At 37.1% G+C, this 18,333-nt stretch overlaps 4 protein-coding genes and 1 non-coding gene across 5 annotated transcripts; 4 read left to right on the plus strand and 1 right to left on the minus strand.

Moving 5' to 3' along the window:
- Positions 1 to 4,118: 4,118 nt before the first annotated feature.
- On the plus strand, positions 4,119 to 5,666 carry LOC145625529 (putative xyloglucan galactosyltransferase GT11). Its single transcript, XM_081678545.1, has one exon. It carries the CDS (start codon positions 4,119 to 4,121, stop codon positions 5,664 to 5,666), a length of 1,548 nt encoding a protein of 515 aa, XP_081534671.1.
- A 928-nt stretch (positions 5,667 to 6,594) lies between these two features.
- On the plus strand, positions 6,595 to 8,816 carry LOC145620332 (xyloglucan galactosyltransferase KATAMARI1 homolog). The gene has a single exon (XM_081674990.1). The coding sequence runs from the start codon at positions 6,666 to 6,668 to the stop codon at positions 8,814 to 8,816; it is 2,151 nt and encodes a 716-aa protein (XP_081531116.1). The 5' UTR covers positions 6,595 to 6,665.
- Positions 8,817 to 9,838: 1,022 nt separating this feature from the next.
- On the plus strand, positions 9,839 to 9,910 carry TRNAG-UCC (transfer RNA glycine (anticodon UCC)). The gene has a single exon. It is a non-coding gene; the product is annotated as a tRNA-Gly (tRNA).
- Positions 9,911 to 10,082: 172 nt separating this feature from the next.
- LOC145620341 (uncharacterized) lies at positions 10,083 to 13,897 on the plus strand. The gene is made up of 7 exons (XM_081675003.1): positions 10,083 to 10,429; positions 10,515 to 10,577; positions 10,678 to 10,764; positions 12,106 to 12,343; positions 12,782 to 12,855; positions 12,988 to 13,086; positions 13,400 to 13,897. The coding sequence occupies exons 1-7, from the start codon at positions 10,178 to 10,180 to the stop codon at positions 13,478 to 13,480; spliced, it is 894 nt and encodes a 297-aa protein (XP_081531129.1). The 5' UTR covers positions 10,083 to 10,177; the 3' UTR covers positions 13,481 to 13,897.
- Positions 13,898 to 14,198: 301 nt separating this feature from the next.
- Positions 14,199 to 16,963, minus strand: LOC145620348 (uncharacterized). Its single transcript, XM_081675015.1, has 4 exons — positions 16,417 to 16,963; positions 15,721 to 15,824; positions 14,517 to 14,646; positions 14,199 to 14,426 (listed from the first exon to the last, which is right to left on the minus strand). The coding sequence occupies exons 1-4, from the start codon at positions 16,519 to 16,521 to the stop codon at positions 14,388 to 14,390; spliced, it is 378 nt and encodes a 125-aa protein (XP_081531141.1). The 5' UTR covers positions 16,522 to 16,963; the 3' UTR covers positions 14,199 to 14,387.
- Between the last annotated feature and the right edge of the window lie 1,370 nt (positions 16,964 to 18,333).

Here is an 18,333-nt window from a genome sequence, read left to right on the forward strand (position 1 = left end):
GACGAAAGCCTCAACCTCTCTTGCAATATCGGCTGTGAAACCCTCAGCATTGGGCATCACAGCATCCTCATCTCTGTGCTCAGCAGCACTCTCTTGAGCTTCCTCTTGAACCCCTCCCTTAGGATCGGGAGTTTTCTGATCCACCTCCATCTCGGGAGGTGGCAGAGGGGTCCTCGGAGGTGATTGAGCCGGCGGCCGGGGAACCCTCGGCGATCCACCGCCTTCCTCAGGTTCCCTTATCTCGATGCCGATGGTCATCAGCCTCCTTTGAAAGTCATGAGGGCCGATGATGGCCATTCTTCGTCGCCTTTTTTGAAGCGGCTGCTCATCCATGTCTGAGTCTTCAGACTCTTCTTGTACCTGGTCTTCGGGACGAGCAGGGGCTTTACCCTCTCTCTGTCTATTACTCTCCTCGGACTGTAAAAGACAAGGGGGGACGAAGGGTATGAGTAACAGCAAAGAAAGCAACAGCAAAGCTGAAAAGCTAAGTCTAAAGAACTCACCGAAGTCTTCAGCAAAGCCTCGTCTTCTTCAGCTGCCCTAGCTGCAGCTTCTTCTTCAGCAGCCCTGGAAGACCCCACTCCTCCTTCGCAAGCTTCAATAACCCGTGCAACCTCTTCGGCTGTACGGGCAGCTTCAGCTTCTTCGTCTAACAGCTGAAACAAGGGATCCCTCTTCTTCCACCAAGGCTTCTGCTTCTGATATAGAGCAACAGCCTCAATTTGGAAATGGGTAGAGTCTAGATGGACTTCCCTATGCTTCGATTCAGTGATAGAAGGAGCCCGAGCAGTTACGACCCGTTCTCGGTTGACGCCGAGACGATCGTAGTTAATGCCGACGTTGGTCTCGTCCCGCTCTGAAAGAAGAAGAGGGAAAAGATTAGTTCAGCTAGGTCGGCACAGCAGAGAAGTACGAAGTAAAATCAGAGGAAAAGATATAATTAAAAGGCCTCGGCCCCAGCCGAAGAAACTTACCATCCCTAAACTTTCGGCTGAGGCCGACAGCTGCTAACATGTTCTCTTGGAAGACATAATGCGTATCGGGGAGCCAAGTCTCCGGGATATGCTGCATTCGACCGCTGCCCCCCGGGTTCGGCCGCTTGCCAAAGATGTTCTGTTGATTAAGGTTCGGATCCGAACCGTCACCTTCGGGGGGACCCAAGCTTCCCATCTCGGGATCAGGCTCGGCAAGATACCTGGGGGCACTGAAGACGCAAGGGTGGTCCGGATCTGTGGGCGCCCTAACCCAGATCCATTGACCTCTCCAGTCCTTGTCTGAAGAGTCATTCGGCCACATGGTTAGGTACTGGGGCCGAGACTCAATCCGGTACCACCCAGAGCCGTGATGTCCGTGCCCACTTTGAATATTTGGCACTAGCCGATGGAGCTTTTTGAAGCAGTGCAGGTTCGGCACATACCTGAAGAACTTGCAGACCCATAAGTATGTCATCACCCTTCGGATGCTGATGGGAGTTAGCTGACATAGAGAAATATTATAATGGATCAGCAAGTCTCGGACGAATACGTCCAAAGGGAACCTCAACCCATACTGAAGTTATCTTGTATATACCCCCACATACCCCGGGGGTGGACGATGGATTCTATCGGATGCCACGGGCATTCGGCACCAATACCCATCAGCTTCAAGGATGTCGTAATGCAACTCAATCTGCTCGGCAAACCGATACTGTTCAGCATTCTCTACCCACCATGAGTAGGGGCGGTTCTTTATCATGGCCGAAGCCACTTCAGCATCCTCCCACTCCGAAAACCCAGGAAGGATATCCCAAAGGATGGCGGGAACTTCATCATCTCGCCCAGAAACGCTCGGCCCCTCCGTCCCCTGAGGAGGAGCCGAAGAAATGGGAGTCGCCCTAATCCCTTCAGCAGGGTCAGACTCTGCTCTCTGTCCATTCCAGGTCCCCGTCCTGTTCCTAGGATCGGGAATCGGCCTTGCTCTTCTTGGAGCACGGGCCCTACCTCTAACTTCCCTCGCCATTGATGAGTTTCGAAGAAAAAAAAGTCGAAAAAAGGAAAAAGAGTTCGAATTTGAAGAAAAATAAAAACTAAAATCAAAGGGAATTACCTTAATCTGAAGCGAAAGTCGCCGATTGACGAATTGGTATTGACGAGTCTCAGTTTCTAAGCTCAATGCTCGGGGAATTTGCGAAGTTTTGAAGCGGGTTCTTGGGTTCTCTCGAAAATTCTGGGTTCTGTGAAAGAAATGAGAAGAGACGGTGCGCTCCTTGATTATATGTCCAGAAATGAGAATTCTGGGAGTCCGTGCCTTAATTTCTCTTAAATACCCCAGTGAGTAACCGTTAAACACACGATCTCGTGGCTAAACCGCCCATTATCCGTCCAACTTCCACAAATTATTTGCCCAACCGCCGTCATTTCCTTAATTGCGGTTTAAATTCAAATTTTTTGGATTAATTAAATCATTTACTTCCCTCCTTTTTCTGATTAATCAAACCCGACCCGTCATCCTTCCTGGCCGGGTCTGGGGGGCAAGTTGTTTGGGTCCAATTTATTCCAATTGGGCCTAGTCATTAAATGATCCAATTACAAGCCCAAGGTCAAGGTTCATCTCTCCAATTATGCTAAAGTCAAGGTCAGTCCACCAGACATGTCAATTGGGTCACGGCCCACATTCTCCATATGTGCTAAGGTATAAAAGCCTTCAATTCATTCATTTGTAAACACACACACAAAGCCTCAAGCAATTAATTCTCTTGCATAGCTTTCTCTCTCTACACATTGTACTGACTTTAGCATCGGAGGGGCCTTCCTCGGCAACCCCCCCGAGGCTAGTTTACGTGTGTTCGCTGTGCAGGAAACCTTTGGCCCAACATCACTTGGACCGAATCCAGTCTTCACCACTTCAACGGGCCTTCGGAAAGGCCCCATTGTTTTCACCCGAAACAACTTCTATTTATGTGGCCCGAAAATTTTAGGTACTACTATATTGTTAATTATTACTCCATATTATTAGTATTATACAAATACAACAGAATAATAAAAATATATGCAAAAACTTAACATGTATGGAATTTTTTAAAAAGTTAAATCTTCAACTACAATCAAGTATAGAGCAAATTAAGGATTTAATTGATGCTTAGCTAAGCAAAAATATATATTTAATGATATTTTTTCCCTTTCAACGAAATTATACTTAAGTAATTTAGGGAAATGATGTAAATCAAACATAGTTGATTAGTTTGATAAATCAAACTATCAATCAAGACCAGTAAACAAATAAAAATAAAAAATCAATTGTGTCATAATTTATTTGTTTGATTAGTCGACATTTATCTATTACTTGTATATTGTATAGGACTAATCTGAGTTCAATACCCTGAACACAAAAATTTGATACGTATTTTACATTGGATCTTTTTTAGTTTAGAGAGTCATAAGAAGGGGGGGGGGGGGTGAGAATTGATCCCATGATTACTTAAAACCGTGAGGAAAGTTCTAGCCACTTGAGCTATCCCTCCCTCTCTTTTACATTGGATATCTAATAGAATCACCAACACATTTTGATAACTAATTATACTATTGTAATACTACTATACTAGTATATGATTTATGATTAAATTTCTAACACAATATTACAAAATCAATATAAAAGCTACGTTATTGAAAATTTCATCAAATAAGAAAAGCTTTATAGTTTATACAACTAAATGACTAATACAAGTACTCTATAGAAGCAGAACCATGTGATGAACGGATGATTATGTCTCGACAAAGGAATTCTTTAAAATGCTAAAATTTGATAAACACGAGCTAAATACAAGAAAATATATTCGCATAACCTTTGCTAATTAACGATGATCATCAAATTAAGTCAAGAAATTATTTCTTTATCACATCATACTGTTTGATTAACGTGCAATTAATTATAAAAAAACGTTAATTATGGCTTTCTTACTCTCTATAAGAGACTAAAACCCTTATTCCACGCTATTCTTACATTAGAACTCAAGGGATTCTTCCTCACTTGCAACACCGACTTCCCACATTCTCATTTCTTGCTCTACACTTTCGCAACGATTCCCTTTTATGCACAAAACTATACTATATCGAAAATTCGATCAAATTAGGAAGCCAAATATGTCCTCAAACAAAGCATTTTACTCCCAACTAAAACACAACGAAACAACACTTGGTAGTAGTAAAACCACTAGCATCGTTACTTGGTTTGTTCTCTTTACTTTTCTAATTCTTACTTTTTTATTAGCCTATTTCAATTCTTCGCCGTTTCTTAATGGCACAAATCTCTCCTACTTGGCCAATATTAGTACCGTGTTTTCTATTAATAGCAGTACTTTCGATATTGATTATGTGAAAGATCAAGGAAGACTTGTAGAAAAATCCGATGAATGTGAAGGAAGATACATTTATATACAAGATCTTCCTAGGAAGTTTAACGAAGATTTGCTCGAAAATTGCAGTACTCTTAACAAATGGGTTAACATGTGTGAGTACCTTACAGACTTCGGTCTTGGACCGGGGTTAAACTATTCTAGTACTCGTAATTGGTTTGTTACAAACCAATTTTCTTTAGAGGTCATATTTCATAATAGAATGAAGCAATATCGATGCTTGACTAATATTTCTTCTAAGGCATCCGCGGTGTATGTGCCATTTTATGCAGGGCTAGATGTAGGGAGGTACTTATGGGATGATTACGAGACTAAGGTTAGAGATAACGCGTCTATGGAAGTAGTTGAGTACCTCAAGGGAAAACCCGAGTGGAAGAAAATGTGGGGACGCGACCATTTTTTAGTAGCCGGAAGGGTGTCATGGGATTTTAGAAGAGCAAGAGATAACAAGTTGGATTGGGGGAATAGTTTGTTCAACCTACCTGAGGTTAAGAACATGACTAATTTAGTGATCGAATCAAGCCCTTGGAGCAACACTGACTTCGCGATACCTTATCCTACGTATTTTCACCCTTCAAGTGATGATGAGGTATATCATTGGCAAGAAAAAATGATGCAAAAGCAAAGGCCTTATTTGTTTTCCTTTGCTGGTGCTCCTAGGCCAGAGCTTAAGGATTCTATAAGGAACGAAATTATCAACCAATGTTTAGGCTCGAAAGGTAAACATTGCAAGTTTGTAAGATGTGACGCGAACACTAAGAATTGTGATAAGCCAGAGACTGTTATGAGATTGTTTCAAAGCTCAATCTTTTGCTTACAACCTCCAGGGGACTCATACACTCGAAGATCAGCATTTGACTCGATTTTAGCAGGGTGCATTCCTGTTTTTTTCCACCCGGCTTCAGCTTACGTGCAATACTTGTGGCATTTTCCGAAGAATTATACAAGTTATTCAGTGTTTATACCAATGGAAGATATAACTAAAGGGGAGTTTGCCATTGAGAAAAGGTTACTAGAAATACCAAAAGAAAAGGCGGTAGCTATGAGAGAAGAGGTCATTAAGTTGATTCCAAATGTGATATATGCAAATCCTAATTCAAGATTAGAGAAATTTGAAGATGCATTTGATATTGCAGTGAAGGGAGTTTTGAGCCGAATTACAACAGAGAATAATTCTGTTTTATCTGATGATTTTCCTGAAGATCTTTCTTGGAAGTACAATTTTTTTGGAGGGGTAGAAAATCATGAGTGGGATCATTATTTTTCAAGGGGATAGTAAAATTAGTAAGAAAAAAAAAAATTAATAAAAGGGAAATTATAGGAGTAATTTATTTACATTTTGACATTTCTATTGTATGATATCAAATCATATATTTTGTGGCATTTTACATCTATGATCTATCTAATTAATGGGAGATTCTTTTTAGTACATTCTTTCCTTTGCTACACATGCCAAATATTCTATTGTTTGCATTTGACCACAAATAATGTACAAGTACTCGTAACTATTCTTGATTTCTTGGTGATCATGGTCTTCATGGATATATTTGTTTTAACCTCTTGATTCTTTCTCATATCATTGTTGATTTGTTTTCCTTGAAACCCATATAATTATAGTATTTGACCATGGTTAGTAGATTTTTTTTTTTTTTTTTTTTTTTTGAAACAACTGTGGTGAGTAGTTTAAATGAACGAAAAACGTAATAATTCTTGATTTCTTAGTTTAAATTACGTATATTTGTCCATTTCTCCCTTTGGGAAATATATTGGCTATTTATCATTCCTAGACAGTTGTTTTTGAGAAAAAATTAGATATGTTCCCTGCATATATATAATTGTTCTAGTTGTTTAAGAGCTACTTCATAAATTTCATCCTAAAAAAAGTCGAAATACTTACAACCATGCATTATATAACCCGTACACTACACAATTAAACCCATACTCGATCCTAGAATGGTGTTAGAATGAGAAAAGCAACTATAATTTCTGAAAATTACAACTTATGTGACAAGTGATAGCCTACAAAATAGGTTAATTCAGTCCAAATTCTTAAAAAACATTGAAAGTTTCAGCTTCCTCCTCTTTTGTTCCTCATTTTCAGCCAAAAATAAAAAAAATCACTCTCCTTACCAACATTGTATTCATGAAAATCTTCAATATTATGAATCAAACTTTATTTTTAATGTGATTTAATCTTAAGGTTATTTCATGTTACAACTATTCTTATTGAATCCTATGTCCTCCATATTCATCTTGATTCATCTTAAAGAGATTGATGATACACCGGAGAGCGAGAGCTCATCGCGGAAAGGTGCATAAAACAACCATGGCAATATGTAAGAATAGATTATGGTTGCTTATTATATCCTTATTCACAATATGGTCACTTTTGATTTGCCTAAATTATTCGTCTTTGATCGATAGTGTAGCTTCTTTAGCAAAATTTTACGTATATTCTGTAAATTACCAACATGAGATTCCAATTATTCCTAACCCTAGATATACCGAAAGTATTAGTTCCACTTTAGATGAAAGTAATGCCAACAACAATACTAGCATTAGGGAAGAAACAGAGCAAACTGAGGAAAAAACAGGGGAAATACAAGAAGAAACAGAGGAAAAAACAGGGGAAATACAAGAAGAAACAGAGGCAAAAACAGAGGAAACAGGGGATGATGAGATTGATAAGCTTTTAGATGTGAATATAAAGGATCTTGTTGAAGGCAGTGATCATAAGTCATCTATTAAAGTTATCGAGAAGAGCGATCAAGATGAAATCATCAAAGAAACGGCAGTAGCTAAGGAAACAATGATGGAGAAACAACAACAATTTCCAACTCTTAAGAAGAAGAGAAGGAAAGGGAGACCTAAAAGGAGGAAACCTCCTAAGAATTTGCCAAACACACAAGTAGTCAATACAAATTACAATCAAGAATCATCATGGAACAACAATGAAGGTGAAGAGAAATCCGATGTCTCGCCTCCTCCTCCACCACCACCACCATCACCATCACCACCACCGCCATCTCCACCACCGCCATCCCCACCTCTACCACCACCCCGGGTATGCAAAGCGGCACAAAATTCTAACCCAAAATCCTGCTCGGGGCGCTACATTTATGTACACACACTCCCTAGAAGGTTCAATGTAGACTTACTAAGGGATTGCAAGTCTCTTGACTTATGGATGGATATGTGCCAATATGTAAGGAACTCAGGTCTAGGCCCTGAGCTTCCAAACTCGGACCGTGTTTTCTCCGAACATGGATGGTTTGCAACTAACCAATTCTTACTAGAAGTGATCTTCCATAATAGAATGAAGCAATATGATTGCTTAACAAATGACTCTTCTATTGCATCAGCCATCTTTGTACCATTCTACACAGGACTCGACGTAGCACGACACTTGTGGAACACAGACTCCGATATAAGAGACTCGGGTGGGTTCGAGTTAGTAAGACTACTAAAGAGGAAGCCAGAGTGGAAGAGATGGTGGGGAAGAGATCATTTCTTTGCTGCAGGAAGAATAACATGGGATTTTAGGAGGTCAGCAAATAAGAATGATCCAGATTGGGGAACTAAATTCCTTTACTTACCTGAAGCTAGAAACATGACGGGTTTAGTGATCGAATCGTCGCCTTGGAATAGCAATGATTTTGGGATACCATATCCTACTTATTTTCACCCTTCAAATGATGCAGATGTTTTTCAATGGCAATATAGAATGAGTAAACAAAAGAGAAGAAATTTATTTTGTTTTGCCGGGGCTCCAAGACCCGATAGACCTGATTCGATCCGTAACCAATTGATCAACCAATGTGAGAGTTCCAAGAAATGTATGATGATTCACTGCAATAATTGGAAGAATAAGTGTCATAAACCAGCTGAATTAATGAAGATGTTTCAAAGCTCCCATTTCTGCTTGCAGCCTCCAGGAGACTCTTATACTAGAAGATCCACTTTCGATTCGATACTTGCGGGTTGTATACCCGTTTTCTTCCACCCGGGTTCGGCTTACATTCAATACTTGTGGCATCTCCCTAGGGAGTTTACTAAGTACTCAGTTTTTATCCCTATGTATGAGGTAAGAGATGGTAAAGTTAGCATACAAAAGGTGTTGGAGAAAATTTCTGCTCAAAGAGTTGAAAAAATGAGAGAAGTGATTATAAACCTTATTCCTAAGATAATATATGCTGATCCAAGGTGTAAGTTAGAGGGTTTGGAAGATGCATTCGACGTCACGGTGAAGGGGGTGTTGGAGAGAGTTAGAAGGATTAAGGAAGACATGAGAAATGGGAGGGATGATAGTTTTGGTTATGATGAAAGGCAAGCATGGAAATATAGGTGGCTTGGGAAGTTGGAGGAACATGAATGGGATCCTTATTTTTCTGGTTCTTTTGATTCTAGGAACTTCACAAATTTTTAGTTTAATCAGATTTTGTTTAGTAGATGAGTTTTTTCTTGCAATTTTTTGTATTTGGTAGTTTTTGTAGGAAAAATCTAAGGGGATTGATTTATTTTACTAAATGAATACAAGTACAATTCTTTGTTTCCTGCTCTTGTGTTGCTAATGTAGCATGATCAAACTTGTTACAGATCAAAACTCTTACTATGTATTATAAGTGCAATAAGAAAAGAAATCAATGGACCTTATGTTAAGCACTCATGTAAAATGCAAATTCTAATGTATGCTCGAGTAGAATTATCAATGAACATTATGCTAAGCACTCATGTAAAATGCAAAATCAACTTGTTACAAATCAAATCGATGGCATGGTTTATGTTCAAGCATGGGATGCCAACTTTTTAAGTGAAAGCAAGATTCATGCATGTTTGAGTATGTAGTAAGTAGCTAACCACATAATAGTATAAAATAAAATTGATAGCATAAGGAAATATAATGGTAAGTACTCGTAATAAATTTGAAAACTATCAACAATAATATTGAAAATGATGAATTCCCGACACCTTTTTTTTTTTTAAACACAAATTCCCGAAACCTTAATAAAACCCCATGCTGAAAATTTGGTGATATAAATTTGACAATCATCTATTGCTTCCCTTCAGTAGTCACTACAATTGCAAAATAATTTCGAAATAGCCACATAGTTGTTTCAAACTCAATTTTATAAAGGTATCGATACGTGTCTTATGGTTCCAAATCAGCTTACATGACCCCGAGGGACACCTCTTCCATTCAACTTATTTTTGGAAAATTTTCTCGAAATTGGTCTAAAAGAGTGGATTACAACCTTTAATTTTGGACAATTTTCGACTTTTCAAATCTGGAAAGGAAACAGGTCACTACTTCCTATAAACATTAAACCCTACGATATCGCGAGAGTCCATTGAGGTGGTTGAAATCATCTAATTTTACTTTATATGGTTCAGCTTAAATCAATAATAGCCAACATTATAATTTTGGACCTTACTATGATAACATCAACAGCGTTTGTAGTCCAACGGTTAGGATAATTGCCTTCCAAGCAATAGACCCGGGTTCGACTCCCGGCAAACGCATTTTTTGACCCCATTTTTTCACATTGACCCACTCAATCATATGTGGGCCATCACTCAGATATTAGAGCAGCCCATTTAAACATCCATCCAATCCTGACCACAAAAGGGCATTTTCGTCCACCACCTCAAAAAAAATTAAAAGAAAAATCAATCATAAATTCCGTTCTCTTACTCGAACGACACCGTAAAGGTCGCGTGTAAACCTCACATTATCCACACAAACAAACCTCTCATTTTCTCTCTCTTACTTTCTCTCTCTAACCATCAATGGCCGGAGCACCTCGTACTTCTCTCTCACCAACTCGGTTAATCATACCTCCTAACTCCGTCGCCGGAAAATTTTTCCGGCTGAAATTTTCTTCCTCCGGCGTCTTCAGCCACCGCTGCTATGTCGCCGGCGGCGGATTGTCTACTTGCGCCGCCTTCCAAACTCCGGTGATTTCCGAAGGTCCTTCATGTATTTTCGTCGGTCCTGTTGAAACAGCTAGTCAAGAAACTCTAGAAGCTCTTTATCGCCAGGTATTATCAGTTCTTCATGATTGAATCAGTGTAATTCATGGTTTTATTGATTTTAGTCTTGATTTTTTTTTTTTGAAATGGATAGGCGAAGGATTCGTATTACAGTGGGAAACCGTTGATAATGGATGACATGTTTGATAGAGTTGAGGTTAGTTGAAATGATTTAATTTTGTTAAATTAGGAATAAATTTGATTGAATTGATTTGTTGAATTATTGATGAATTTGTGGTGGTTTGATGGTGGAACAGTTGAAATTGAGGTGGTATGGGTCGAAATACGTGATGAAGTATCCAAGGTGTAGTTTACGCCGGCAATCTACTTATGCTGATGCTCAGGTGAACTACTTTCTTTCAATTTGTTGTTATTTCTACTACAATTATCTGTTTAAGCGACTCGTGGAAAGTTGAATTATGCTGATTAAATGTGTTTCTGCTATTTTATTTACAAAAGCATAACTGGAATTTGATAGACTTTTCAAAAATTGACCCGGCCTTGGATTGACACGAACTTGCTCGAAAGAATTGAAGTATTGAATAAGGATTGTTATTTGTTAAATCCGAAAGTGTAAAGGGAAAAGGGTGAAAATGCTACTAAAAAGAGGTCTTGACCAATCTAATTCTTATATATTACGAGGTAACGATGATTATGTAACTAAGCTATATCAGTGTGATGGTGTAGACATTCTGTCTGAATTGAGTTTTTACTTTAAGAAAAATAATGCAATATGACTTGTGGCATTTTGTTCTTTTCTGGCTTAGAGAGGAGTTCGACAACTTCTACCTATTTTGATGTATCAAAGCCCTTTGTGTAAGCAAGTCACTTTAGTATCTGCTTATTGTTACTAAGAAGTACCAAATCATTGTTCTTTGTGTGTTTGTGACCTGAAAAAAATAATTAAAATTGAGCATTTGACCTCGTTAGACTGAATGTGTTATAATTTTATTCCTCTGCCTCGGTTACCTTTTGAAATAAGGTTAAGGTTAGTAATCTATGTTTTCATTATTGGCCTGCAGTCTAGGGCAATTTTAAGGATGTAGTGCAAATTATCTGTTATATACTCTTGTGATGCCCATCATGATAATCTGTATAAACATTTTTGGGATGGTAGGGGGGAGCAGATGAAAATGCTAGGCAAATTGTTGAGTTTTGAAGGATGTGGCGTGTAAGATTGTTTGGGGACTAGTAAGACTGTCCTCTTATCACCTTTGCAAGTATGTAGGCACATATCAGTTGACTTTTAAAATACTTAATCAAGATCTCTGATAATTGCTGTGCACAGACCGTTTATGGTGTTATACCTGTTGTAGTGTAGCCACATTTCTACATTGGTTGGAATTGGCTAGTTATCGCATGTGCTGTCATAGGCACGAAACATACTTCACTTTCCTGTTAGATTGATGAATAAATAAATTTGGAGGAAATTACAGAAAAGGAAAGAAAGGCAAAGTAGGAAATTGGTAATTTGTAACTAAAGCTTCTGACTACTTCCTCCTTTGTTAATGCCAATTTGTTCCTAGTTTAGAAATTTTGTAACTTTTTTTAATTGTAAGTGTAACTGTATTATTCACTATAGTTTTGTCATTGAAAAGAAATTAGTTAGTGCTTTCCAATTTCCATGTTAAATAGAAAGATATTTGTATATTAGTTGAAGATGTAATGACATGTATGTAGGGCAGGAAGACCCTTCGCAGGTGTTTGCTTTGGCGAGCGTGTGGTTTTTGATACTTGCATTCGGTGGTGCGGTATGCCTTGTGCCTATGTTATACACCATCAACTTAGCTTATCAGGATGCTTTGAATTCAGAATCAGTCTACAGCAGCCATCCAGCTGTAGTTGAGTTTCTTGGCATGTTGAACACTCTGCTGTTCATTCTTCTGGGTTCCATTATTGGCTGCCCAATTGCTTCAGCTTCTGGTAATTTTGCATCCAGCCTTTTCATTACCACTGATTTACTCTTTTAGTCTGTTGAATTGATTAAACTGGTATAATAGCAGGGTGCCCTTAGACCTTCAACCTCGTAGTATATAGCTGCCATATGTATTAAATCTTATACAGTTAATACAGATATAGATTGTCATGTCATTCTTCATTACTACAGGTTTTGTTACTTGTGAAACCAAGTGGAAATTAGTTATTTGAGCAGTGAAATAATAAGTTTATTGGGTTGAATGTCATAAAAAAAAGAAAAGGAGAAAAAAAAATAGATGGCCATCATTATCCTAGTTTGGTTGATGAATAAGTTTAAGGATGAAAGGGGAAGATTTGGTTCTTCAATATTGCTTTCTTTGGTCAATCATGGTTTAAGTCACACCAGTAATCATCTGTCGTCTAATGCCCATCTTCACTGTTCAGCTAGAGCACTACGAGGCCTGTGGCGGAATGATCTAGTGGCGCTGAAAGGAGCTTGTCCAAATTGTGGAGAAGAGGTTAGCTTACTGAATTTGCACTTTTACCTCTAGAAATTATTTGTTAAGGCTGTCCTCATTGTAATAATTGGATCAGAGTGATTTGTACATAGTAGTATCTTTCTTACAGATATTGCTGGCAAAATTTTCCAGGTCTTTGCATTTGTGAGGTCAGATCAAAGCCATAGCTCTTCTCATAGATCAGATTGTCACGTATGTGAATGTCGGCTTGAATTCCGCACCAAAGCTGAGGTAAATTCAGTTTCCTTTAGCTTCACAATGTGGATTGGATGACAATTTTTGGTATGTTGTCACAAGTGGCTACAACTTCATTTTCTGACTGCATCAATATACAGCATAAGAACCAATGTAACCCAAGATCTTGAATTAAATAGAATCAGCAAGTTTTTGTTCCATTTATATGCGGGCCTTCATCTCCCTATGTAACCACTCACTAACCATGACTGTTTAATGTTATAGATTGTTGGTTAACTTGGTTTTGGCTTATGTAGTTTGGAGATTGTGTTGAAATTGCGTAACATATCTTATATCTATCATTTTGCAGCAATCCATTTCAAAACTTGGCAGACGATGGGTTCATGGTCGTGTATACCTGATATCTGACAGACGAAGTCGCCGGCGTTAAACATTCACATAATAACCCGGGCAAGAGAGAGTTAAATACTTAAATGTGATTTTGAGTTCATGTACAGTAGGATGATTCTTTTGAAGCTGAGCACAGGCTGGTAGTACAAAATTCCAAGTATACAACAAAGCAAATTTATACAGTTGGACATTAGTGTGAGCATATTACCATACTGTAGCCTCCTTCCTCCCTAGCTAAGTATAAATCTGCGATATCATGTATCATGTATGAAATCTATAGTGCATAGTATTTCCCTATTTTTCTTTTCTTATTATTTTCTTGGTCTGAGTTTGTTATTGAACATGCCAAGACACTCGGCTTTATGATAGCTATCTCAGTATTTCTTTCCATTGGCATGGAATTTGTATGATTGAGATGCTCAGGTTTAATTTTACATTTATAGTTAATTTCTTCAAATTTAATGATAGCCATTGATAGGGTAATTACTCTATAAAGCATGTAATAACTATTAAATCATTAGAACAGTTTCCCCTGTGAAACTACTCAACCTGCTTGAGAGATATTTTTAAAGTTCACTGTCAACTGAGAATCTGAGTTTTGGATAGCCTGTGTACACTATTGGAATGCATCACATTCAAAATTCAATTGGCATATCGGATCTTTATTTCAACAAGGCAAAGGGGTAGTCTTTTTTGGATCCCTTTAAGAAGGAACGCCAAAGTTATCAAAATTATTAATACTTCCATGAGATGACGAGTAAGAACTTTGCTATCAATTTAAATGCTAACGAGTTTGTGCTTCACATAAAACTAAGAAAGTACAAACTTTAAACAAATACTTCATACAACTGCAATAATGGAATCATCTAGCTGTTCCGGGCAAATCAGAAAATTTGGCACCAGTTCCTCTCAATATCAATCAAGAATAATTCTTGCTACCTAGTCAATCAAAAGTGTCCCAAGCTGTATACTAGAATCCATGCAAGCTGTAAAAACAGGAGAGAGAACTCAATTTCCAGCAATGGATCAAACAGAAAGAATTTAGAATGTTATGTTGAGATGGCTAAGGGGCTTACCAAAAAGAGAGTCATTGATGCAAAAAGCCCTTCCTGGAGGAGAGCACTATGACCACCATATTCTTCCTCGTCAACCTTCAGTATCAATGCATAATACCCATACACGATGGCAGTGGAAAGAGCCAAGAACCTGTAACCATACAGCAGAAAGCAATGAACAATGAATCATTAGGAAGAAAAGGGCCAGAGACAATCGAACAGAAACATGATGACATGACATGGACAGAAACCTAATTCCTAAAATATAAAGATCATAATAACATGGCCTCAACTTTAGAATTTCAGTTATGTCCAGGCAAAAGAGCCTTGAAGATAATCTGGGCAGCTCTTCATTTATTACCCCACTGACATAGGAAACTCCCAAGTACAATCTAAAGAGCTAAAATTAGGATTTGAGATTATTTCCTTAAAGAAACCCAATCAGAACTTATTAGCACAATAGCTGCTATACGAGCTTATTTTTCCTTATTCAGGAATATTATGGTCTTATAGGCCCCTATCCAAAAATATTTTAGTTGCGCTTTGAACTTAGCCCTTACTTGAACTTATCTAAACTTCGCCTATTTTTCCTCAACCTATTCCAACGTAGTAGTCATGATCTTAACTTTATACAACAAGGTAGTATTAAATTTATTAAAGCTTGGTGCTTCAAGGTGAAAAGAACAAAACCTACAAGATGTCTGATCATGTCATAGAGTTAAAGACAATGTCACTTCTGTATCTACAAGAACATAAGATTGATACGAAAAATACAGATGTACAAGGGTTCCAGGTATTGGCCTCTTCAGAAAAACAAAAAAAAAACCCAAAAGACTCAAAGTTGCTCAACTAAGTAAGCTCACATTTGCACATAACCCATGAATTTTCCAATCAAATATAAAAAAAGCAAATAATCATCCAACATATAAAAGGTATTCTTATATACAATCAGGAGAACAAATGCGCTGTACTCGTAATATTTTACAGGATACAGACACGCCACAATAATGAAATCTATAATACAAATGGCAATGACCACCTGTTATATTCTATAATGTTTACAGAAAGAGCAAATTGATTTACAAATATAAAACAGCTAATTTGGAAGATTCATGCCAAAATAATTCAAGGCAAATGTTGATGCAGAAATAATCAGTTATAGTAAAACCAAAATGCACTCTAAAACACTGTCTGTATAATAGGAGTATTTCTAAGAGCAACTTACAATATGAGCCATACACCTCCGACCAAAGGGATCGCACCCCAAATCAAACCACACACGAGGCCCACGATTTGTCGAGTCCAATGTAGAACATCCCCCAGTTGATCCTGAAGAAGAAATTAACAGCTCAACAATCAATAAAAGACATGCTCAAATAGACAAAAGGTAACCCCATACTCTCTTACCTATACATAAACACTCTAAAGAGTAACATTCGATTGATCAATACGGATAAACAAACAATCTAGCAATAGTAATTTCACCAGAGAATGGATTAACTAACTCATCAGTTCAATGTTATTTGGTACTAAAACCCAAAATCCCGTTTATTAAGATTAGATAAACCTTCATCAAGCCTACACATTGAGATTGACTATAACTTGGATCAACCATAATTTGACTGATTTGGTAAAGCTTCACAATCCTTATAATTAAGAATAACTAAATCAACCACACCAATTATAATCAATTATACCTTACAATAAATCTCATTAATTTGGAAAATTGGCGGAAACTCCAATAATCCCACTAAGATGGACTAACTCGGTAACTCCAATCTTGTACATAATCATTAATCAAACATATTGATCTCAAACTTAACTAACAAACACAGTTCTTAAACATCGAATTCATGCATTTATTATCTAAAAATTAAAGAATTTGAAAAAGAATAAATAATTTCATAGATAAAAAAGTAACCTTATCCCAGGAAACATCAGGATCAAACAATTTGCCCAATTTAAAAGGAGATGCGTGACCATTCTGATGCTGATGGGTCAATTTCGATGATTTCTTATCCTTCATCCTTGTAACTCAAATAGTAAAACCCAGAAATTAAAACAAAAATTAGGGTTTATGCGCAATAATCTGGGCAATTAAGGAAATAGTGAGGGTTTTGGGGAAATGGGTAAATTTTGAATGGTGAATATATGTAAGCTGACAACAATTGTAGGTGGGTTAAGCTTGGGATCTGAAAAAAGACAACGATGATGAAGATATGAATTATGTTGGTTGAATTGAAAGTGTATATTTAATTAGGGTTTATTCTAGATGAGGAAAGCACGTGGTCAGATCAGAAATTTGTAGGTGTTTATGATCTGTAAATTCTGGATTCTGGGATTAATGCATACTTAAACAAAGAGGAAGTTAGAGAGAGTAATAGAGTAGTGGTGTTGAGATGGGATTGAGTGTTTTTTTGGGTTTGAGGATGTTGGTGTAGATGATGGACTCACAATCCTATTAGTATAATTTGGGAACCTCAATTTATCTTGGAAGAGTCCTACATATGTTAAACTATCAAGATTTGACAAATGATATCCTAAGATACTTGTTCAAGGAAAGGAAGGGGGTCGAATACACATAATCAAGTTGGGATTTGCCTATTCGGCTATCTCCATACGTAAGTGTTTAGTTCGGTACACTGAACTAGGTTAATTTGTGAGGTTTTTGTCTATATAGGAATATAATCTTTATCTTACCTACCAAAAGGGGAGAAAAACATGGGCATATCTTGTGTTGGATCAATGACGCACATTGAATCATCAACATACTTTTAAATGTTTTTAGTTCCTTCAATTAGAATTTCAAAGATGCAATTAACGAATCGTTAACATTAGGGTTTGTTTTGTAATTTTAAATGACTACAATTTGCAAAATACTAACTTTAAATGGTTGCAGTTTGCAAGTTCTACACCCCTTAATGATTCTTTGGATGACAAAATTTCTTCTTAATCCTCGTTGTTTGAATCACATGATGTATCCTTGAAAAAATGGGTTCAACAAACATTTGAAGTGCAACACTTTTTGAAGAATGTGAATGTAGGAATGAATATTACATTGGTTGAAAACATCACATTGGTTGAAACATCGTAACTAAATTTTGGAAACTAGTTTTTTATTTTTTTTAACGGTAAGAAAGAGGACCCTAATCGAACCTCAACTCTCACGGTTTTTTTGGTCCAATATTTGCGGTTTAGACACTTTGAGAGTGGGGGGGGGGGGGAAGGGTAAGAGATTCCCCACCCTCAAAGTGCCACTAATGGGGATTGAACCTCTAAATTCAAGGTTGGAAAGTATAATCCTTACCAATAGACCAAGCTTAGCTTGGTTTGGAAACTAGTTATTACAAAATCGAAGATTATCACTAGAGTGTATTGATAACTAAATAAAAATAGGAGAGGTAAAAAAATAAAAAATAAATATGCACAAAATAGTATAAAAATAGGAGAGGTAAAAAAAAAAAAAAAAAAAAAAAAAAAAAAAAAAAAGAAAAAAAGTGGAAGTTATTTGGAGGTTATTGTATTAATAACTAAATAAATATGCACAAGATTATAGGATTGGAGTTTTGGGGTTATTATGTGCTCAGTATTTAGAAAAATAATTTGCAATTAATCCCCAATTATGTTTTGTAGACTTTTAGAATTTAGATTTTCTTGCACACTACTATTTGAGGAAGAAAAAAGGAATTCTAAATACTAAAAAAAGGAACCATCTAATAATGAAAAAGGAACCAAATCTAAATAAATTAAATAATCCACAATTATGTTTTTAGAATTTCCTTGCACCGTACCGTTAAACTAAGAGTGGAGCAATTTCAATGACAAGCTAATTGTCAAA

The sequence above is a fragment of the Chenopodium album genome, chromosome 3, assembly GCF_948465745.1.
Source record: "Chenopodium album chromosome 3, dcCheAlbu1.1, whole genome shotgun sequence".
In the NCBI taxonomy this organism is placed as follows: Eukaryota; Viridiplantae; Streptophyta; class Magnoliopsida; order Caryophyllales; family Amaranthaceae; genus Chenopodium; species Chenopodium album.